Source organism: Podospora pseudopauciseta, chromosome 6, assembly GCF_035222475.1.
Source record: "Podospora pseudopauciseta strain CBS 411.78 chromosome 6, whole genome shotgun sequence".
In the NCBI taxonomy this organism is placed as follows: Eukaryota; Fungi; Ascomycota; class Sordariomycetes; order Sordariales; family Podosporaceae; genus Podospora; species Podospora pseudopauciseta.
The window spans coordinates 212,166-233,666 of record NC_085895.1 but is presented as its reverse complement, the minus strand read 5'-3'; the positions used below and the strand labels follow the sequence as shown (position 1 = coordinate 233,666).

At 54.1% G+C, this 21,501-nt stretch overlaps 8 protein-coding genes across 8 annotated transcripts; 4 read left to right on the top strand and 4 right to left on the bottom strand.

Annotated features, from left to right (window-relative positions):
* The first annotated feature begins 80 nt into the window (after window positions 1-80).
* Window positions 81-1,385, top strand: QC763_611660 (uncharacterized protein). The gene is made up of 2 exons (XM_062914986.1): window positions 81-319; window positions 378-1,385. The coding sequence occupies exons 1-2, from the start codon at window positions 242-244 to the stop codon at window positions 1,245-1,247; spliced, it is 948 nt and encodes a 315-aa protein (XP_062762415.1). The 5' UTR covers window positions 81-241; the 3' UTR covers window positions 1,248-1,385.
* QC763_611650 (uncharacterized protein) lies at window positions 1,247-6,771 on the bottom strand. The gene is made up of 3 exons (XM_062914985.1): window positions 5,037-6,771; window positions 4,073-4,970; window positions 1,247-4,013 (listed from the first exon to the last, which is right to left on the bottom strand). Exons 1-3 carry the CDS (start codon window positions 5,960-5,962, stop codon window positions 1,434-1,436), a joined length of 4,404 nt encoding a protein of 1,467 aa, XP_062762414.1. The 5' UTR covers window positions 5,963-6,771; the 3' UTR covers window positions 1,247-1,433.
* Window positions 6,772-7,003: 232 nt separating this feature from the next.
* QC763_611640 (uncharacterized protein) lies at window positions 7,004-9,085 on the top strand (the record flags this gene model as incomplete). The annotated part of the gene is made up of 3 exons (XM_062914984.1): window positions 7,004-7,045; window positions 7,130-7,981; window positions 8,042-9,085. 3 exons carry the CDS (start codon window positions 7,004-7,006, stop codon window positions 9,083-9,085), a joined length of 1,938 nt encoding a protein of 645 aa, XP_062762413.1.
* Window positions 9,086-9,238: 153 nt separating this feature from the next.
* QC763_611630 (uncharacterized protein) lies at window positions 9,239-11,094 on the bottom strand (the record flags this gene model as incomplete). Its single annotated transcript, XM_062914983.1, has 1 exon — window positions 9,239-11,094. One exon carries the CDS (start codon window positions 11,092-11,094, stop codon window positions 9,322-9,324), a length of 1,773 nt encoding a protein of 590 aa, XP_062762412.1. The 3' UTR covers window positions 9,239-9,321.
* A 1,249-nt stretch (window positions 11,095-12,343) lies between these two features.
* On the top strand, window positions 12,344-15,975 carry MUP1 (methionine permease). The gene is made up of 4 exons (XM_062914982.1): window positions 12,344-12,705; window positions 12,762-14,189; window positions 14,259-14,604; window positions 14,676-15,975. Exons 2-4 carry the CDS (start codon window positions 14,096-14,098, stop codon window positions 15,829-15,831), a joined length of 1,596 nt encoding a protein of 531 aa, XP_062762411.1. The 5' UTR covers window positions 12,344-12,705; window positions 12,762-14,095; the 3' UTR covers window positions 15,832-15,975.
* A 144-nt stretch (window positions 15,976-16,119) lies between these two features.
* Window positions 16,120-17,199, bottom strand: QC763_611610 (uncharacterized protein; the record flags this gene model as incomplete). The annotated part of the gene is made up of 1 exon (XM_062914981.1): window positions 16,120-17,199. The coding sequence occupies one exon, from the start codon at window positions 17,197-17,199 to the stop codon at window positions 16,120-16,122; it is 1,080 nt and encodes a 359-aa protein (XP_062762410.1).
* A 414-nt stretch (window positions 17,200-17,613) lies between these two features.
* On the top strand, window positions 17,614-20,209 carry QC763_611600 (uncharacterized protein). Its single transcript, XM_062914980.1, has 3 exons — window positions 17,614-18,517; window positions 18,583-19,731; window positions 19,810-20,209. The coding sequence occupies exons 1-3, from the start codon at window positions 18,148-18,150 to the stop codon at window positions 20,091-20,093; spliced, it is 1,803 nt and encodes a 600-aa protein (XP_062762409.1). The 5' UTR covers window positions 17,614-18,147; the 3' UTR covers window positions 20,094-20,209.
* On the bottom strand, window positions 20,184-21,137 carry QC763_611590 (uncharacterized protein; the record flags this gene model as incomplete). Its single annotated transcript, XM_062914979.1, has 3 exons — window positions 20,184-20,524; window positions 20,591-20,721; window positions 20,780-21,137. The coding sequence occupies 3 exons, from the start codon at window positions 21,135-21,137 to the stop codon at window positions 20,234-20,236; spliced, it is 780 nt and encodes a 259-aa protein (XP_062762408.1). The 3' UTR covers window positions 20,184-20,233.
* Window positions 21,138-21,501: the final 364 nt, after the last annotated feature.

The window sequence follows — 21,501 nt, the reverse complement described above, 5'->3', positions numbered from 1 at the left end:
AAGGGGCGCACTACTTGATTGGCATCTACATGTACACCAGTCGGCCGCCGATCTGTTTCACCCAGCACGCATATAATAACCTTATTCTTGTTTTCACCTCCGCTCTTTTTCGCAAATTGCCACTCTTCGCAACTCTTGTGTATCCATCCTCTTTTTCTTTTTCCTTTTCCTTTTCTCCTCACCAACCCACAGAACGAAAAAGATAAAAAAAACAAACCGAAAAAAACCGCCGAAAAGCAAAATGGCGGCTTTTGCAGGCAGAAGTTGCAATGTCATTCCAGAAAGCATTGCAAGCGATGCCGGTGTAGCGGGAGCTGGTGTAAGTCGAGTCCAACTACCTGGCTGAATCAAATTAGCTAACAAAACGTGGGCCCCAGGTCTTGCTATCATCCACAGTTACCGCCTTCCTTGTCATAGGCATGGCTGCAAGTCTCATTCTCCACGATGTTCGGTGGCCAAGAAAGTGTATCCGGAACCCCTCCATCGTCCGAAGAAAGCTGCTCTCGGGCTACTCTGATCAGCAGATTCTCGTGGGCATCGGCCTGCAGTCTGTCGGGTTGGTCAAGTCGTGGCAGCTTTCCCCGTATCACTTCTTCATCATCTGTATGCTCTCTCTTTTGTCCATGGCCACCCACAACGCCGCGCTGTTGTCTCTGGTAAACGACTTCAAGAGAGACTGGGTGCTCAGATGGATGAGACAGCTTTTGATGTTCCTCAACCTGCTCCTCTCCATCGTGTACGGCGTCTTTTTGCTGCAGGCCAAGATCAAAGATCTGCCGGATACCCTGCCCATCGCATGTGCTTGGACTCGCCCTTCTGATACGACTAGACTGGGCGGCCTGGACGTGGTGGCTACCGTGGTCGTGGTAGCCTTGAACTGCCTGATCTTTGGGCTTGCCACCTGGTATCTTCAGAGCAGGAGGCAAAAGTCACGCGCTTTTCGCGTGGTACAAGCCATGGGCATTGTTGCCATGGCAGGCATTGCTTTCGGGGCCACCACGCGGGCCTACCTCCTCTCCCAAGCGTTTGGCACACCAGATGTCCTGTTGTCTGATGAGGGGGAAAAGACGTGGAGCTTCGGCCAGCTGTTGGGCATGTTGATGTTGCTGCTGCCCGTCATTTCGATTATTGAAATCAAGAGGGGCGACGCTTCCATTGCGCCCCCCATGCCAGATGATGTCTACAGCTCGGGTGAGGATAGCCCAGAGAGGCTTGTGGGGAGGGAGCTTGCACCTATGAAGGCATAGTGATCAACAGGAACAGTATTGAAATTAATTATGTGAATGTCTGTCTATGCAAAATGTCTATCAAGGTATCAAAGTGGGTAAAGAAAAGAAAAGAAAAGAAAAGAAGAGTATGCAAAAAATGTACACGTTTTACCAAAAGCCCGTGAACAAGGCCAAAATAGGATAAAAGAAAACCAGTAGTGCTCTTCACTCAGCCTTCTTGCTGGTCTTTGTTCTCAGCTTCATCAAGCCATAGACCATAGCATACGAGCTGATAACAAAGATGACGACAATGCCGGCATCTCTCCAGCCGTAGCTGTACTCCATCAGGTTGATGGTGCGAAGGTAGTCGCTTCCAGACTTGAACTGGCAGACCTGGCACTCGGAAAGAGCATCGGGGTTTAACAAGTTCGCAGCCATGCCGTACCCCTTCTCAAGATAGGTGCTCAGGTAGTCGCCACAAGTGGTGCCGTTGGGAGGATCGAACCTGGCCAGCTCGTGAGGGTTGCAGTTGATGGGCCAGTCCCAGGCAGCAAAGACCAGCATGGACCCCATGAGGTAGTTGAAGGGGTTGAGGTAGTAGATCCAATACCTCCAAAAGACCTGGATCTGTGCGTAGGGGACCAAGACACCGCAGAAGGCGACTAAGATTCCAATGACGAAGGGGTTGGCGAGCGAGGCAAAGACGGCATTGGGGGCGTAGGCTGCGATGAACTGGCCCATGCCCGTGTAGACAAATTCGTACATGAGCATGACAAACAGCGTCGCGCCGGCACGCTTGGACGAGGTAGGGAAGCCGACTGTGTAGTACCAGCAGCAGTAATACAAGACGCCGCAAATCATGAGGTAAGGAATCTCAGACGTGATCAGACCCGTGACGAAGGCAATCCAAGAGTACATCTTGCTCTTCTTCTCGCGGGCCTCAAAGATGTTGCGGCGGTCGATGAAGAGCGGCTGCAGCTGGGCAATGACACCGGGAGCGACGAAGATGAACTGGAAGATGGTGAAGAGAATCATCTGCAAATCCGAAATGTCGTCGCCAATCATCCAGAAACTGAAGCCATTGATAAGCGCGGCCGAGACGTGCAGCATGATCTTGTTGTTGACATAGTCTCGGTTGCGGTACAGGGAAATGTTCATGCGCTTCGTGACAACCTTGGTTTGCTCCAAAAGGGGCGTGGCAAACTCGCGGCCGTCGTCCACATAGCCAGCAGGCTTGGAAGCGGCCTCGGATATGATCTCATCAAGCTCCTTGACGACTGCGCTGTGTTCGGGAGACGAGAGCCAAACCTCATTCCAGTCACGGCCCTGGGAGAGATGGCCAGACACCACATCGATCATGTGCTCGGCAGGGTTAGCGTCCTTGGGGCAGGGGGCACCGTAGCGGGCGAAATAGTTCTTGACAGTAGCAGCGTTGTCGCCAATGTCACCAAAATAGACCGTCTTTCCGCCGCGTTGCAACAGAAGCAATGTGTCGAACTGGGCAAAGAGCTGGGCCGAGGGCTGGTGAATCGTGACCAAGACGGCTTGACCAACGTCGGCGAGTTTGCGGAGGAAGCGGACCGTGTTGTAGGCAGACTGGCCATCGAGGCCCGAGGTGGGCTCATCCAAGAAGATCAAGATCGAGGGCTTGGCGACAAGTTCGACTCCGATAGTGACACGCTTGCGCTGTTCCACAGACAGACCCATGCCGACGCGGCCAATCAGGGTGTCAGCCAGGTCGTGCAGCTCGAGGAGGTCAATGATGGTGTCGACATAGCGCAACTTTTCCTCACGGGGGACCTCGCGAGGCTGCCGCAGAAGGGCGCTGAACTCGAGCGCCTCCCGGACGGTAGCATACGGCTCATGCACGTCAAGCTGCTCACAGTAGCCCGCATTTCTCTGGAAAGAGACAGGCAGCTCACGACCATCGACCATGATGCTTCCCTTGATAACACCTTCAGTCTTTCTCTGCGCAAGGACATCCAAGAGAGTGGTCTTGCCAGCACCAGAAGAGCCCATCAAGGCACCCAGCATGCCAGGCTTGACCCATCCTTGCACGTTGTCCAAGAGCTGGCGATCGCCGTCAGGGGTAGAAACAGTGTAACAGAGATCCTTCCATGTGAAGACCGAAGTGTTGCGAACAAGATCTACCTCCTGCTTTTGCATCTGCGCATCTGCGCCCTTGACGGCAAGTGTCTCGTCCGTCTCGCTGCCGCTGCCCGAGGAGAAGCCGCCCTTTTCGTCAACGGCCGCTTCTTCGTCGCCAGCCTTGTTCCTGCGAGCGCCATGAAGCCCAACCTTTGACTTTTCCCTGGGAATCAACAAGGAGGGCCCACCCTCAGACGCAGACTTCCAGTTGGTGGTGGCCAGAATCGTGATGGTGACGAACAAGGCCCAGAAAGCCCAGACAATTCCAAAGTTCCTCCAGATGTGGCCGCTTCCGTACTCCAAGGAGCTCAAGTAGTCATCGCCGAGAACGTAGCTGCGACCTGGCACGGCGCCGCCCACGCCAGCACATGCCTGCTGGCCAACCTCGAGGCCCATGTATCCAGGTCCAGTGGGAACGAGGTTTGGTCCGACGCAAGGAATGATTTGGCCCTTGAACTCGTTGGAGAGGAGAGCGTCAAAGGCGTAAGCCAGGGGGTTGATCCAGAAGATCCAGCCGAACCAGGGGTGCATCTTGGGCCGGATAATCATGTAGCCCGTGTACATGATGAGCAGCTTGACGGCCAAGCCCGAGATCTTGGAGGCGGCATCAAAGTTGGAAAACGCAGCACCAATCATGCGGAAGCAGGCGGTCATGCACTAGAAGAAATACCCCGTTAGCGAGGCAAAAGGAGAGACAGAAGCGGGAATAAACTCACCATGGTGGTAGCAAAGACAACAATCCAGTATGTGAACCAACCGCCGGCTGTCATGGTGAGCCCGACCATGAAGTACTGAACGATGGCAAAAATGAAAACCTGGAACAGCAGAACGGGAATGTCGGCAGTGACTTGAGCGATACAGAAGGCGGCGGGGTGGAAGTAGGCAAAGGCCTTGTGCTTCGCGAGCACGGGGCGGCCGTGGAAGGAATCGGTAACCTCAGACATGGAGAGCAAACAGTTGTGGAGAAGGGCGAAGAACAAGGCACCTCCCTTGAGGAAGATACCGGACGAGTTGTTGGGGGCGTTGTAGAAGAGAGAACCGGAGATCAGGGCTTGTGCCAGTGTCGAGCCCTGCTTGATGGCAATGGTGGCCTTGTCGCCCCAGAGGATCTGGTATTGCCGGATGATGCAGGCAAGGACTTGCTGAGGGAAGGAAACGGTCAAGGGGCTGTTGTTGGGGAGGTGGCTGTCCCTTTCAGCTGCGACGCCGCCCTGAAACAGCTTGGTCTTCTCCTTGGCCTCCTCTGTCTCTGGGTAGCTGTACTCGGCGATCATCTTCTGGTAGATGTTGGACTTTTCGTACTCGCTTCTCAGCTGGTCGGGGTTGCGGGGGAAGGTCTTTTCGTAGCCGGGGGCAATCAAGCGTTCAGTAGGGACCGTGACACCGGTGAGGTAGTCAGCAACATTGGCTCCGTCGCGGCACACGAAACCAAGCTGCTCCATGAACGGGCGAGCATCCTTCATGGGGCCGTAGTAGATCTCTTTTCCGGCGTCGAGGACCAGGACTTTGTCGAAGAGGTCGTAGATGCCGTTGCCTGCTTGGTACAATGTGACAATCGAGGCCAACCCGAGAACGTCAGTCAGGGCACGGATGGCCTTGGTGTAGTCCAGAGCTCTGTTGGTTGAACCTTGTGTCAGCTGATGACCCCAGGGCATATAAAATGCATCAGAGAAAACTCACGTGCTCGCGTCGAGACCCCTTGTGCTGTTGTCCCAGCAAAAGACACTGCCTCTTGTAGCCAACGTTTCAATGATGGACACTCTCTTTCGCTCCCCTCCGGAAACACCTCTGACGAACTCATTGCCGACCTTGGTGCCTCTGGTGTGGGTGATGCTCATGCTCTCCAGGAGAAACTCCATCATTTCCTGGCGGTACTCCTCCTTGGACTGCACGCCATCGGGCAGCTGGAAGGGGATCTTGAGACGAGTAGCAAAGTCCATGGTCTGCCCCACGGTGAGGGAGGGGAAGAAGAGCTCCTCCTCGGTGTTCATGACGATCTGGCCACGGTACTTTTCCGCTTCCGATGCGTCCATACTGCCATACTTGACATCTCCCTCCACGTTCTGATAGCCCTTCCTGTGGTTGGCAATCATTTTGAGCAAGGTCGTACACCCCGAGCCCGGACGGCCCAAAACCAGGAGCATCTCTCCTGGCTTGACGCAGCCATGAGTCTTGTCTAGGATGGTCTTGAGGGGCGGCTTGTGGCGGGATTCCTGGATCTTCTTGGGGATGTTGAACTGGGAGATAACGTTCTCGTGGATGGCGGCGTCGGAGGAAATGGCGCTGACGGTGAGATCTTTCCAAGTGACACCAAGCTCTCTCAGGGGAAGGCCAGAGCGGCTGTCGCGTTCACGGATGGCCTCGACCTTGTGCTTGAGTTTCCATTCGTGGACGACTCCCGTGGGGTCGGGGTTGGAAGCTGGTGCCGTCTCCATGATGGCTTGCCGGCGAAGGGGTTGAGAGGGACCGGTACGATGGGATGGAGGACCAAGAGAGAATCGGAGCCAAGAAACGAGGCCCCCATGGCTATTTAATTGACTTTTTCTTTTCACCCATTTCCTCTCAGTCAGCTTCGGCCATCGGCATCGGCAGGGCGGCCAACCCATCACCGCGATGGTGGAGGAGTGTGGATGCTCACATCTCCACTCTGTTCCTGAATCACGAAGTTGGTGACGGCCTGATCCCGGTGTTGGTTTTGATGCCTTGACACGAGTGGACACTGCAACGCAAGCTCTCCAAGGATGGAACCACTTAGTCACAATGCGTAGAGTTGTCTGGGAAGTGTGCGCTGGAGCTGTGCCAATCTCAAAAATGGGGTACCTGAGCGGGTATACGAAAAGGTCATCGTCTTCCTTGGTCAACAAACGTTAGAGTCATCGAGAAGAGTGTCGATGTTACATACATGGTGACTGTTCTGGAAACATGAAGATCGATCTCAACGAACGGGATGTGGATTGCCAATGGGCAGTAACAAATGCTCGGCATCGCGAGACGGGGGCAACGGTGCCATCGGGGGCCAAGGCGCCCACATCGAACGGGGTTCGGACGGTGAGTGCATTGCCTGCCGATGGTCTCGGGGGGTTATAAGACGGAGATAAGGCAATGATCAAGGCGCAGGCCGCGCAGAGGTCGAATCCCGGCCCCGGTGCTTTGAAATCTCGGGTGGTTCGGCAGAAAGTGAAGAAAGCTTCCACCAATGTTCCAGCAGGGCGGGGTTTGCCCTTGGCTGCTTGGCACGGCACATGCCGCTTCCGCGGGCACGGACGGTGCTTCTTTTTCTTGGGACGAGTTCGAGTTCGAAAGCAAGAGACAGCGGTGAGCGGTGAGTAGTGACATCGTTGAACCCAGCTCGCTGAGCTCGGTGCAAAAAGTCATCAGGAAACCAGAATGTTGGGCCCAGCTGAGGACTGACGAGTCTGAAACTCGGTTTCGATGGCAACTTTTTGACAGCTGCCATGTCGCGCGTCGCTTCCACTGATTGATTGACACCCTGCGTCATCCTTCCCGCTGCCCGCTGCCCGCTGCCCGCTGCCATTTCCTCCAGTTGCCACACCCGCATCAAACCCGACCGGGCGCTTTGTCAGCGGCCTCAAATCCCCGCGTCATCGCTCTCTGTCAAGGCCACTCTCCCGCTCCCGCTGCCGACTATGGGGCGCAAGCGGGCTTGCGATGCGTGTCACAAGAGAAAGGTGTGCAACCCAGAATCGGATTACATCCACGTTATCGTCCAGTTGCTGACTGTGTCCCGCTGGTCTCTTTTCCTGTTGCTGTAGATTCAGTGTGAACCCGCCCATCCCTCCTGTGACTGGTGTAAACACCATGACCTCGAATGCACCTTTGATCGTGAGATACGCCCGAGGAAGAGGGGCGTGTCCAAGAAGCCATCGAGCACAAGATTAAATAACAGGCCGACTCCTCACGCACCTGAAGAAACCCTGACCCACAAGCTGCAGCCGCTCGAGGCTCTGTTGATGGACCCTCTGACCGCTCCAGCGCCGCTGTCCTCTTCCACAAACACCTTCTCCCCGTGCCGAGATCCCGAGGGTCTGCCTCCACCGTCCCCCGTATCTGGCTCCCGGCCCTGTTTCGGCAAGCTGCACTTTGCCGGGTACCACCTTGGCGAGATCAGCTCGTACAACGGAGTTCCGCATTTCTCGACCACGGGCCGGGAGTGGATTCGCTCCCGTGCCGGCCAGGCCCCCGTATTTCCTGCCGTGTGGGATGACGATGAAGTTGACCGCGGTGCGCCGCAGCTGGGAAAGGAGGATGTGCTGCCGCCCATCGAGGAGCCGCCGTCCCTGCCGGACAGGGCCGTGACCGAACGATACCTCGCCTTCTTTGGCACCTCTCACTTCAGGTTGGTGTTCCCTGTGTTGGACACTGTTCTGTTTGAGGAGACCATAGACACCGCCTACGGCCTGGGAAGCCCCGGTCCCCATGAGCTTCTTGTTGCCAAAACCTGTGTCTTTGCCTTTCTATGCATGGTGACCTTATTTGTGGGCTCCGAATCGCCGGTAGTGCCGCCAATAGAAGGAGACGTGATGGCTGCAAAGGCTCAGCATTTGCTCCCAGCCGCGCTGCGTCGCGATTTTACTCTGACTAGTTTGCAGACCATGATCATGTTGGTCAGTGTGTTCAAGCTCCAATTCTGCTACGTGATTTCTCACCTGCTGACCGCTTACTAGACCATGTACCAGCTCTTTGCCGGCCGGGTTCAGTCCTCTCTCATATGTCTCTCCCTCGCCTGTCGCATCATGTTTATGCTGGGCGCACACACCATCGCCAACCCTTGGTCATCCTCTTCGCCGGCGTCGCGGGCACCAAAGCTTCTCCGCAAGCTCTTTTGGTTGACCTACAACTTTGACAAGGAGCTCTCTCTGCGTACTGGCCAGCCGCCTTGCATCCCAGACGAACATTGCGACCTGTCGCTGCCGCCCAACTATGCCCTGACTCAATACCTCGACCGGTATATGCAAGTCGACCACGATGATGAGACCATGATCCCAAGCTTGCCTGGCGACTTGAGGTTGACGCTCATCAAGTCAAAAACATGTCAGCTGCTCTACTCGGCCGAAGCCCTCCGCAAGACAGACGCCGAGCTGTTGCGGAATATACGAGAACTCGACGATGAGCTGGAAAAGTGGCGGCTCTCTGTCCCGCTCAAACACAGGCCCGCCCTTTCGATTTCCCGCCATGTGGGAGTCAACAAAGCCCTGAGTGAAGCCCACGACAGTGTTCGAACCATTGTCATCAATTTTGAGTATCATTACCTGGTAGCCACCATCCACCGCGCCACGGGAAGATGTCGGGCTTGGGGCGCTCATGGCGAGGTGGTGCCTGGTGAGGAGATGAAGGGTGTCAGCTCTAGTCTGGCTCTGAGTGTAGAAGCTAGCCGTTCTACGTTGCTCTACCTGAGGAGTGCGCTTCCCGTGCTGATGGCGCCAGAGGTATTCTGTATGATGCTGTTCTACCCCATGTCAGCAGTTCTCAACATCTTCTGCAGCGTCTTATTAAACCCCCTGGAGCCACAAGCGGAAGCTGATGTCGCATTGTTAGACTCGGCGCCTGAAATGATCAGGAATATGAGGATCAAGCAGGTTGCCAAAAATGAGATGCTGCAGCTCAAACTAGTTGAAGAGTTCATCACTGAACTGTCCAGGCTCAGCCGGTGTGCTATTGTCGAGGCGGCCAGAAGACATGGAGTTATGGATATCGACGGGGGAGGGTAAGAATCTTGAAGGATTGTCTAGCATGAAATACTCTTGCCTGCTTACTTCGTTCGGGGTTGTCATGACTTAGGTACCTAGCGACGGTGGAAGATCGGATAAAACGATATCCAATGAATTTTGACAACGCTGTCTCTATAGCTCTTTGCTGTGTATTTTGTTTTGCCTTTTGTTTCTTCTTTTGTACTGTTTTCAAGATCCATGAATCTTCCGGTTGGAGACAAATACCGTGACGCTTATCAATAATGCCTTTCAGTACTGGGACTCAACCAGTCAGGTATCGCGCAAGGATGCTCCTTGGCCCAGCTCTTGATGCGAGGTTTTATCCAGCCACTGGTGTAAATGAATCGCTCTTCTCCGCCCTCTTTCTTCACCACTGTCTCGGGATCCTTTGCTCGCCCCAGTGTGAGAAAGGGCATTAATACACACTTTCTGGCTTGTTTGCCATTCCAATGATACTGAAGACAGCTGGTCTTCTTTTCGCAGGCCTCGCGGCACTCCTCCACACTGTCAACGTATACATCACTGCCACGCGCCAGCCGATCCCAGTTTGTATTGTCCCAGTTGTTTCTCGAATCAGCCTCTTCAATCTCCGGCAGGAAGAAGCTCTCGAACAAGTCGGCGTACATCAACGGCCGACCCAGCTTCCTGTTTCCGTACTCCCATCTCCAAAGCAGGACCATCTCTTTTGGGCTTAGCTTGTGCATAGTCAAAAAGCTTTGACACCACAACCTCTGTGTGTATGGTAGTGAGTGTAGTGCATACGTGTTAAACGACGGAAAGAAGCCGCTGAGCCGTATCCCTACGAGCCAAAGCACCCAACCCAGAATGGCATCACCACACGGGTCTGTCCTCACAACGTTTATGTATTTCAGGAGAAACGGCTCTTCCGTCCACACCCCCGTTTCCCGCGACGAAGGTCTCTTCTCAAACAGGACCCTCATCGCGCCCCGCGAAAGCACATAACCCGGACCTCCGTTGGCAAACCAAGTCTCCTCATCTGTCTTGGGATCGCGACGGCCTGGAGAAGGGCTCCCCATGTACAGCGCCTTGTTGGGATCGAGCGTTGACAGGAACCGGAACACATTGTCCCACGAGACAAACGTGTCGCTCTCGTAAAAGAAATACCAGTCCTTGTTCTTTCTCTCGGTCCAGGCACGCTCTACCTGCGCCAGGAACTTGTACTTGTCCAACCTCCACCCGGTCCTTTTATTCTTCATCGTCGGATTGTTTTCGGCAGTCAGGTTCCCGGCTCGGAAGAGGTCGTGCATGGCTTCGTAGGCAGCAAAGTCGGGCTCTGGCTGGGCTTCGGGGGTGTCGTTGATCATCCTGTACCTCTGCGGAAGGTTGTGGAGGATGTCGACTGCCTGGTGCCCATTTGGCAGTGTCTCTGGGAGGTCTGAGAAAATGAGGAGCTCATCCGGGTGGAAGCAGGCGGATACGCTGTTGAGCTGGGCATTGATCATGTCGCGGTTTTCGCCATGGCCCATCTTCAAGACTGGTTGGATGTGTTCTCGGATGAGGTAGTGGGGGAAGGAAGCACACATGTCTTTGGTGGACAAGTTCTCGATTTGATCCGCAGGGAAAGACACGGGTGAAAAGCTGGTTGTTGTGTCGTGAGGGTAAAAGGGGGTCTCCCGTTCTCCACCATACTTTGCTCTGTGCAACAGCCCTGAGAGCCAGGATCGCTGGGCGTGCCGGTCATGCTGTTTGGTCCAAGCAAACAGAGCCACAGATAGGGTGAAGCTAAGAATAAGGATAGAAATGCGGGCAAGGCGTTTGTTGAGCTTGAGGCTGGAAGGGTGTGCAGCCACCGCCGTAGCACGCTTCAGTGAAAGCGTCTGCATGATCCGTATCTGCAGAGCACCATAGACAGGCAGCCAGAGCCTTTGTGCAAATTTTTGAGAGAATTCCTGGAAGACGACCTGATACTTTGTGCGTCCTGTCGCCAAGACCAAGGGGTTGATTTGAAGGATCACATCGAGAACACGATGACGCGGTTTGGGATGCATCAGGTTAGACCATACATGCAGTTTTGCGGCTCGGTCATACAATTAGTCCTGTTTAAGCAAATGCTATTGTGATTAGTTCAAGGCATGTTACATTGAACTCGGTCTGCTTGACTCGGCGTGCATGGCCGGCTCGCATTTGCCGGAGGGATAAGTCCTAGTGGACTTAAGCAGGATTAAATTTTGTCTAGACATTATGATACTTCCCAGGAAATAGCAGCAAGCTGGCTAAAGCCATTTGAGGAGTATCTGTTGTAACATTCTCATGAGTCACTCTGCGAGCAATGAATATGTTTTGGGGTGGTAATATTTTCGGCCGTTCGGAGTCCGAGGTTAGACAGTATCCTCTGGTGTTTGTTTGTTCCCGTTGGTCCACGGATCATTGCTCGCTTTCTACGGGGTTGATCCTCAATTTTGATACTAGTGGTACTTGTGTCCTGAGCCTGGTTTCAGGTTCCCATTGGGCCAAGAACATGGCTGTTCAACACCATACAGAGGTACCTTACCTTACCCACAGTTATTGCAGATAGGGTTTGAATCAAACATGAAATTGTTATGTGTACATAGAGCACCCCTGGACCAGGGATCTACATGTTCAAAATGTACTGGAGGTCTGTCATATGTCACATCTAACTCAGGTAGTAAATCTACCCTTGGGCCATACAGAGCAGGTAGGTATTGTTCTAGACCAACACACTGTTGAAAGCTCCCACATGATACAATATACAGGCTCTGGCTGATTTTATCAGGGAAAAGACTCTAATAGAAGGAGCCGAGGTATCCTGCCCTCAGTCTTGCAGAAGTTCGACGAAGTCCTATCTGCTGCGCATGAAGTAATAGCTTGCGTGGTTTTCAGAGTTTGTTTTGTTCCACTAAATAATATACCTATAGAACAATTTCATGTCACATCCACTTGACAAGGCTTGATGTTGTAAACATTCAAACTCTCAGGGATTCAGGGTTAACGGACCCACAGCCTAATATCACCAGAGCTGCATAAACCATCCATGGTTCAAGCACCCAGGATGTGCCAGGACCCTTATCGAGAGTATGGAAGGTGCACATGATAACTGGGCCTACTTGGTGCAGTAGACGCCGTGCTGCAATGATACGGTACCTGGTTGCATCAACGGGAAAGCGCCATGATCTGCCCCCGCAACGGCAACTAAGTTACCTTAGTTTGAGTGTCTAATCCCCAAAGAGCAGCAAGTTATCCACACGAGGCCTTGGAGATGGGCGCGTAGTGGAGAGATTGCGTGATCACTCTCCGGCTGTCATCGATGTGTTCCTAAACTGACCCAATCTCAGGATGTCGTTCGCCAACCTGATGGAGTCAATTGGCGGCTCTGGGGATTTTGTACTGTCACAAACTGGCCCATTCCGCAATTGCGTCATCCGCTAGCATGCCGTCACTGCGAATGTCGGACATTGAGCTTCTTTCATGTCTGTCTATTAATGGAAGCCATCCCCTCTGAGGCCCGGCAGCAGTAACCTCGCACGAACCTGAGGTTGAAAACTGCACGCCACTGTGAAACCCTCATGGCGGCCTTTCGACACCTGGCCGATCAGGTGGTATCAGACTGCCTGGTCAGCCCTTGATCCAGCCCAGCTATGGTAAGCTGTGTTGCACCCTCAGACTTATAGATGCCTGCTGACTTTTCCACTACCAGCATGCTAAGATATCCGTTTTCAATTGAACATTCCATGACCGACCTCGACAGTCTACCACATTCAACCTGCCGACCAGTCCAGTTCCCACGATGCCGAGCGCCCTTTTATTGTCAGCTAAACGATAGCACGTCGTCCAAAGGCTATGGCTGCGGTTTGACAACTGCCGTCTGTTAGACATATCACATCAGCCTACTCGATCCGCAATCGCAGGCTCCTTACAACACCTGAGGATGAAGTGGAGTCTGAAGCGCGGCACTGGCATCCGAGATCGGGGACAAAACAACAATGGGGATTGATCATGGTACTCCCTTGTCAGCCGAGTCTGGAGTTGTCCACGGCGACGCCTCCGGGCCGTATACGGAGGGGAGGGTCTTCCCCAGAGTGGGCGGCGATTAGAGATGAAGACTAGCAGAGGATGCCGTCGCCTAACTGGAGATAGGGGATGTCAGGTTTCATGTTTGTCGATGAGGAGGTGTGAATTATCTCCACCGAGACCAGCGAACCTGACAGGCCATGGCCTGCATGAGTGGCATCTGACATTTATCGACATCGAAAGACTGATGGCACGACAAGGAGCAGGGACGATGGGCCGCGGCAAAGCGAGGACGTGTGGTCAGCAGAGGGCAAGCTGTCGACCTGCCTGTTTGGAGGGGGGCTAAAATGTCGCCATCGCCATTGTTCAATGGTCCAACAGACAGCCTCACCGAGCAGATGGCACAAAGTGGAGCTTGGATTGACGTGATGCGCGGCATGGCCAAAGAGACGGTGCAGAGACAAATTAAACTTCCCGTGGCCGGTGGCACGGTAGCACCCTCGGCCCGGCCAGACTTGCAGAAACCGGCCATCGAAAACATGGGTTTGAGCTCTTGGGCTGACCGTGCTTGTGTCCCGGGGGCGGCCGTTGGGAAGGAGGATAAAAAATTTTCGTGGTTGGTGCCATGACGCCAAATCACGACATCGCCGCCGCGGATACTATGACGTACAAGCAGGGTTGGAGCCAGTGAGAGCGGCATTGCATAGCAAAATGTGCCCACTCTGTGCGTTCCATATAGTCAGGGATCCGTCGACGTGGGATGCAGAACTGACTTGATCTCCTGCCTCTTTGGCTCTAGGTCTGTGGTGACGAGCGAGGCCCAGCATCGGTGGCGACAGGTCCATCCCTGTGAAGCCTTGCCGAGACACGGATCAGCCGCTGCCATCTGAAGTTCTGGGACATGGCCAGCAGAAATAGATAAAACCGATAGCTTCAACCAGACGAACTGCTGTTTTCTGGAACAACCACCCGCTCCGTCCAGCCTCCAAGCCCACCCGCCAATCACACAGGGCCAGCAGCATGTCCAAGTTCACGGGATCCGCCCCCGAGGGTGATAGCCATGACTTCAAGGAGCCGGGCACCCTCGCCAACTCCGAAGGGGGCAGCGAAGTGGGTATGTACATGATATTTGTCTCTTCTCTTTGATCCTGTTCGACGCAGCTAACATACATATGTGGTCCAGGTCAACTGCAGCGCGCCAGCGAAGCCAAACGCCAGATTGGCATCGTCTCTGCAGTCTTTCTGATCGTCAACCGGGTTATCGGCACTGGCATCTTTGCCACGCCCGGCTCCATCTTGAAGCTTTCCGGCAGTGTCGGTCTGTCGTTGTTCATCTGGGTTGCCGGCATGCTGATTGCCCTTGCCGGCACGGCTGTCTATCTCGAGTTCGGCACTGCCATCCCCAAGAACGGAGGCGAGAAGAACTACCTCGAATACGTTTTCCGCAAGCCAAAGTTCCTCACCACTGGCCTCTACACTGGCTACGTTGTTCTCCTTGGTTGGGCCAGCGGTAACTCGGTCGTCTTTGGGTATGTCCACCTCTCCCGCCTGGCAAGATGGGATGTGAGCACTTGAAACTGACTAACCTTCTCCTTCTCAGCGAGTACATTCTCCATGCTGCCGGCGTCGAAGTCGATCGGTGGAACCAGCGCGGCATCGGGTTGGCTTGCATCACCACCGCCTTCCTGATCCACGCCACCAGCGTCAAGTGGGGGATCCGCCTGCAAAACCTCCTCGGCACCATCAAGGTCATCATCATCCTCATCATCGTCGTTGCCGGCTGGGTCGCTCTCGCCGGCCATGTCAAGCTTCCTGAAGACGAGAAGCCCCACAACTTCAGGGATGCGTTTGAGGGCACCACTGGATCTGCCTATGGTGTTGTGACGGCCCTCTACAACGTCATCTGGAGTTACATCGGCTACAGCAACGCCAACTACGCCCTCTCCGAGACCAAGAACCCAGTCCGCACCCTCAAGATCGCCGCTCCTCTGGCCATCGGCGTCATCTCAGTCCTCTACATGTTTGTCAACATTGCCTACTTCGCCGCCGTCCCCAAGGACGAGATTCTCGCTGCCCAGCGCCTGGTGGCTGCTTCGCTCTTCAGAAATGTTTTTGGCGGTACTGCCGAGCGCGCCCTTTCCGTCTTTGTTGCCTTGTCTGCCTTTGGCAATGTTCTGTCTGTCATCTTTTCTCAGGGGCGTCTGGTTCAGGAGCTCGGCCGTGAGGGTATCCTTCCCTACTCCCGCTTCTGGGCCAGCAACAGACCTTTCAACGCCCCCACCGCGGGTCTGTTTGAGCACTGGGCCGTCTCGGTCATCATCATGCTTGCCCCTCCTCCCGGCGATGCCTACAACTTCATTCTCAACCTCATCTCGTACCCCTTGGCCATCATCAACACTTTTGTCGCTCTTGGCCTGATCTACCTCTACCTCAACCGGAAGGCGTGGAACTGGAACCCTCCTATCTCGGCCACTCTGCCCGTTGTCATCTTCTTTTTCCTCAGCAACATTTACCTTGTCATTGCGCCATTTGTACCCCCCGAGGATGGTCAGAACATCTACGACGAGTTGCCATACTGGCTTCACTGTGTTGTCGGCTTTGGCATCATTATTGCTGGTGGGGTGTACTGGGTCATCTGGGCCAAGATTTTGCCCAAAATTGGCGGCTATGAGCTCGACAGAGTGACGCTGTATGATGAAATCGACGGGTGGGAGCGCAGCGTGTTTGTCAAGAGACCCATAGACAAAACGCAATGATGAGAGGGGAAGCCGGCGGAAGAAACGGGTTTGAGTAATGACTGGTTTGGGTTTTCTGGTTTTGATTGTGATTAGTTTTAAAATTTTATACCCCTAGCGTTTTGGAGTACCTAATGAAGAGCAGTCATACTGCTGTTGAGTCCTAATCTGGTTCATTTTATGCTTGGTGATAAGTTCTTGCAAGCTGGTAGGCAGTCTACCTATTCAGGCAGTGGCCTCTTTGACGTCTCCAACAATGGCAGATGCATCAACCCACAAAGCCGCTGAGCAGTGGTGGTGCTGGTTACTCTACCCGATCATAATGGATGGACAAAAGGTCCTCAAGTCTACCGCCGCGACCTTTCCCCCTTCTGTCAGACTTCCATTCAATGGCTTCCCCACCCCTCCCGATGTGACTACATACAGGATGTCTCTATCACGTTTCCCTCTCCCGAACGAGGCTGCTGTCGAGCCCGCCAATGTCAACTTGTCCAGTTCGCCGGCAACAACCACCGGACTCTTCCCCTGCACAAATGCCCACAGCCGATTGTCAGAAGAGGTTGTCCCAAATACAGTTGCCCCTTTTCCACCATGACTGGTAACTGCAAAATCATCCAGGAACGACACGTTCTCCGGTAAGCGGCCAACTAACTGCGCATGGGCGCTGGGGTCTCGTGTGCCGTCTTTCCTGATCTTGACCCTGTAGACGGATCTTGAGTTGCTGTTGCTGAAATACAGAAATCCACCATGCACTTTGATGCCGTTGATGCCAACTCTCTTGCGGGGGTCCGTCTCGTTTGAGGGAGCCCCCATCTCAACAGTCTGTGCAGCGACGATGGACTTTCCTGTCAGAATGTCCAGGCGCCAGGCCAGACCGGCCAAAGAGTCTGCAATCAACACGGAAGACGGGGAGCCGGGAAGGGTGGCAACGCCGTTAGGAAGCTTGACATCTTTGAGCTCGGCAATCTTCTTGATAATAGGACCGGTAGTTGTTGAGGGATTGTGGGCTGCGGAAGTGAAGTTGACGCTCCAAGCATGGAATGAAAGATTTGTCGTGCTGCCACCGACAAAGACGAACACGTCATGCAATGTTTCGGCGATGCCTGTCAAGCCTTCTACAGGGGGTTCTTTGGCAGAAAAGTCACGGAGTAGGCGGACCTGTGGAGCTGAGCTGGCAGGATTTACGATGGTGTAGAGAATGGGTTTCGGAAGGAGCTCGGTAATGAGGAGGTCACCATTCGACCGGACAGCGATGTTTTCTATCCATGTCGGATTGGGAAACTGGGTAACAATCCGCGTGGCGAGTGGTAGAGGTGCTGGTTTCTCGAGGCGGTGGCCAGAGATAAGGCGGACGCAAGCGCAAACAAGACCGAGATGGCGTAGCTTCATTGTGAATGACGGAAATTGAGACCACCTAGGTACTAAAAAAATTCATGGCCAGGGACTTTGGACTTGCGGTTGGACATTGATTCCATGATATCAAAACACAGACAGACTTCCTCAGAGGCTGTCGAGATTGATCCAGAGGCACAAGTCCTTCGGCGATGACTTAGTCTGACCGACAGCATCACCAACAACGGTTCAACGGCGGGAAGAGTGCAGCAACACAGGTGTGAAAGCGGCGCAGGTGCGGAAAGTGCGAGCCAGCCCCCGAACACGAGTCAGTTTGGGATTTTAGTCAAGGAGACAGAGGCAGAGTAGAAGTCTTTAGGAACTTTGCATGGAACGTGGTCTAGCCCCTCGGCCCCTGCCCTGCCTTGGCGCTAAGAATGCTTGACCTAAACAAGCCTTAGCCAAGGACCCGAGCGAATGGAAGGGTTCCGGCTGGGCATGCGTCTTCCTTTTCCACCACCATTCGAGTGGCACGCCTCTTGAGAAGCGTCATGACCTGCGTTATTTCTTTCCTCAACCCTCAGTTTCTTCTGGTCATCCATCGGAGACCGGCGCCGATCTTCAGCCCCTAGCTGGCTCCCCTCGTTTCATTGGCCACATACCAGAGACCCTGCATCTTTCTTCTGCTACCTCGCATGTAACACAACCTCTGAAGTGGGTTTAGCCAGCATTTTGCGGGCCACTCCTAGCATTTCCCGTCTTCACGTGGGCATATGGAATACGCTGACTGGACGAGCAAGATGCATAGAAGAACGACAGAACTGAGAATGCCCTCGTTCTGTCACCACCTCATGGCGTTCAGTTTCGGTAAACAGATGAGGACAAGCCAGCCGAATGGACACTGATCACCTTAAAATGGAAGAGACAAAAGGCAGAGTTGCCGACCATGAACTCCGACAGACCTTCGCCAGGTAGTTCAAGCACTCTCAACAACCAACAGCCAACATGGCACTCGACCAGTTTACCTATGTTTTTGTCATTGGCACCTTCTTTGCCCTGTTAGATGCCTTCAACAACGGCGCCAACGACGTGGCAAATGCCTGGGCCACGTCCGTTAGTTCCCGTTCGATTTCCTATCGACAGGCCATGATCTTTGGCACCATTTTCGAGATGTTGGGCGCCATCACCGTCGGCGCCCGCACGGCCGAGACCATCAAGAACGGCATTATCCCCCACGCTGCCTTCCAAGACAATGCCGGCGTGCAGATGCTCGCCTTTACCTGCGCCCTGGCTGGTGCGTCGACCTGGGTCATGTGGTGCACCCGACACTCGGCTCATGTCTCCTCGACATACTCTTTGGTCTCCGCGGTTGCCGGTTAGTTTGCAGACTTTTCCCACAGAGTGAGCACGAACCGGTCATGCTGACAGGCTTGTCAACAGGTGTGGGCGTTGCGACAGTCGGCGCAAAACAGGTGCAATGGGGCTGGAACGACGGCAAGGGCCTGGGTGCCATCTTCTCTGGGCTCGTCATGGCACCCGCCATCTCAGCCGCCTTTGGGGCCACCATTTTCATGCTCATCAAGCTGGTAGTGCACCTGAGAAAGAACCCCGTTCCATGGGCTGTGTACTCGTCTCCCTTTTTCTTCCTGATTGCCGGCACCGTTTGCACGCTGTCCATTGTCTACAAGGGATCCCCGAATCTGGGCTTGAACAAGAAACCCGGCTGGTACGTCGCGGCCGTTACCATGGGTACAGGTGCCGGCGTTGGGATACTGGCGGCCATTTTCTTTGTGCCGTTTGTTGATGCCAAGGTGATCAAGAAGGATCATGGAGTCAAGTGGTGGATGTTCATCTACGGGCCTTTGCTGTTCAAGAGACCAGAAGTTGCCGTCATGGACAGAGCCAACGTTCCAAATTACGCCGTTGTCCAGGAGGACTCGGGCGATGAGGAACAACCCCAGGCCCTTCCCTCCAAGTCCTCACCTACCCCAACGGAGAGCGGAAGCAACCCGGAGAAGAAGCTGGATCAGGACCCGGAGCTGGGGGAAGCCCCAGTTCAGTTGACGTACAAAGAGATCCAAGCCCAAGGGGAGCGGAAGCTACACGCCAAGTTGCTCAAGAAGAGGGGTCCCATGGGCTGGGCCATGCGCACCCTCCGCGACAACCCGATGGGACCAGGCCGGATATACGAGATTCACAACATCCGCATGTTCCTGAAACGCTTGCCGGCCATGGTTGTCTGTGGTCTATTGTATGGTCTTCACTACGACATCCATGCCGCTCAGTCGGGCATCGCAGGCACGCCCGAGGGTGAACGGATGGCCAGGGTGTACGCCGAGGCCAAGAAGTATCCAAACGAGGTTGAGCACACATATAGCTTTGTCCAGATTCTGACGGCTTGCACGGCTTCATTTGCTCATGGCGCCAACGACATTGGAAACTCGGTTGGCCCTTGGGCTGTTATCTACTCTGCCTGGTCGACTGGGAGTGCCGCTGCCAGCAAAGCCGAGGTGCCAATTTGGCAGCTGGCTGTCTTGTCAGCAACCATCTCTGTGGGCTTGTTGACATATGGTTACAATATCATGAAGGGTAAGTGCTCAGTCTTTTTCTTTTCTTCTTCTCCCGGTCAGGGGTGAGGTTTCTGGTTGCTGACATGTGCTGTCATAGTCATGGGCAACAAGATCACATATCACTCCCCAAGCAGGGGCTGCTCTATGGAGATGGGAGCCGCCATCACAGTACTCGTGTTCAGCCAGTACTCGCTTCCTGTATCAACGTCAATGTGCATCACTGGTGCCACCGTCGGAGTCGGGCTCTGCAATGGTACCCTCAAGGCCGTGAACTTTCAGCGGGTCGGCTTGCTGATGCTCTCCTGGATTGCGACAATTCCTATCGCCGGCACTATCGGTGGTGTCCTGATGGGCTTGTTCTTGAATGCCCCTCACTTTTAAGAGGGTATGTGACAGCTTCCATGGTCAAGGTTAAGATGTATGGCAGATGTAATGTAGTACATGGGTAGATAAATAGACACTTGACAAATCTACCACCAGTTCGTTTATTTCTTCCCATTACGTGTACTCAAAACAGATATCTAACACTGCACTGGCAACGCTGGTCCACTCCCTGCCGTCTGTGCAAGCGCGACTTCTGCATTTCGCCTTCTCACGAGCCCAGGAAGCACCACTCCGCCCCCATACACCCATCTTGGCAACTCTTGTGCCAGGACAGTGTTGACATTTTCGCCCCTGTTGAGCCTTGCCACCAGAGTCGATGTTTGGGCAGCGCCACAGCCCATGTTGAAGGACCAGCTAATGAGGGCGCCGTACTGGTTCAGGTTGAGTGTGGCTCCTGTAATCATGGCTGTGATGCATTGCTCGAAACGCTGCAATTGTTTGAGTTAGGGGCTCTGTGACAAGCGATGGCCGGGATATCAAGGACAAAAACATACCGCCATGTCGCTCGCCAAGAGCCTCTTACCATCAGCCTGGGAGAGCGGGATTGGATACGGCACCTCAGCGCAGCCAGCTTGCTGACAGAGGTGGCCATAGCCGACGGTTGGATTTCCAGTAGGATCGATGTCTGTCCTCTCATGTCAGAATGCTTGAAGATAACAGCCAGGCAAACCAAGAAGACATACAAACATTGGGCTCAAAGCCTTCAAATTCGGCAATAAGATCCACCGTTGCCTGGTTAGACTTTGGAGCTGTGCAAGCCCCGCTGCATCTCCCTGTCACATAACCATTGACCCCCGTTTGCACATAGTAATCTGACACATAGCAGTTGCCATCTGCTGTTTTGTCCCAGATGGTGACGCCGTTGACGTTGGTACCTTCGGTCTGGCAGGTAATCGTGACATCTTGGCCCTGCGTGTATTGTTTCACGACCGAGTAGCTGGTGCCCGGCCCGGAACGACAGTTGACAACGTCGCCGGTGATGGGATACGCTGCTGTCAACGTCACTCCGGCAAAAAGCAAGGGGATGGTTGAGCCTTTCATTTTGACCCGACGAGTTGATGCTGGAAACCAAAACGAGGGTTTTGCTTTGGTGAAGAGGGAAGACGGGAAGTGCTTGGTGCTGGGTGCTGCCGGCGTGCCAGCAGGAGAGTTGTGTTGAGCGATGATGGGATATCTGCTACATTTTATCGTCCTCGATCTATCTCCTACTATCGGGGCGACAATCAGCGGCCCCGCGGTTCCGGCCGTTGAACTGCCTACCCTAGATACAATACAGGCAGGTCATTTAGAGATTGATCATCGCCCTGCTCGTGTAACCCGTCCACACCTCAAGGCCAGTAAGACGGGGCAATAGCCGACCATGCTCCCAAGTCTATCTGGTCCTGCCGTTTGTAGGTAGGATATA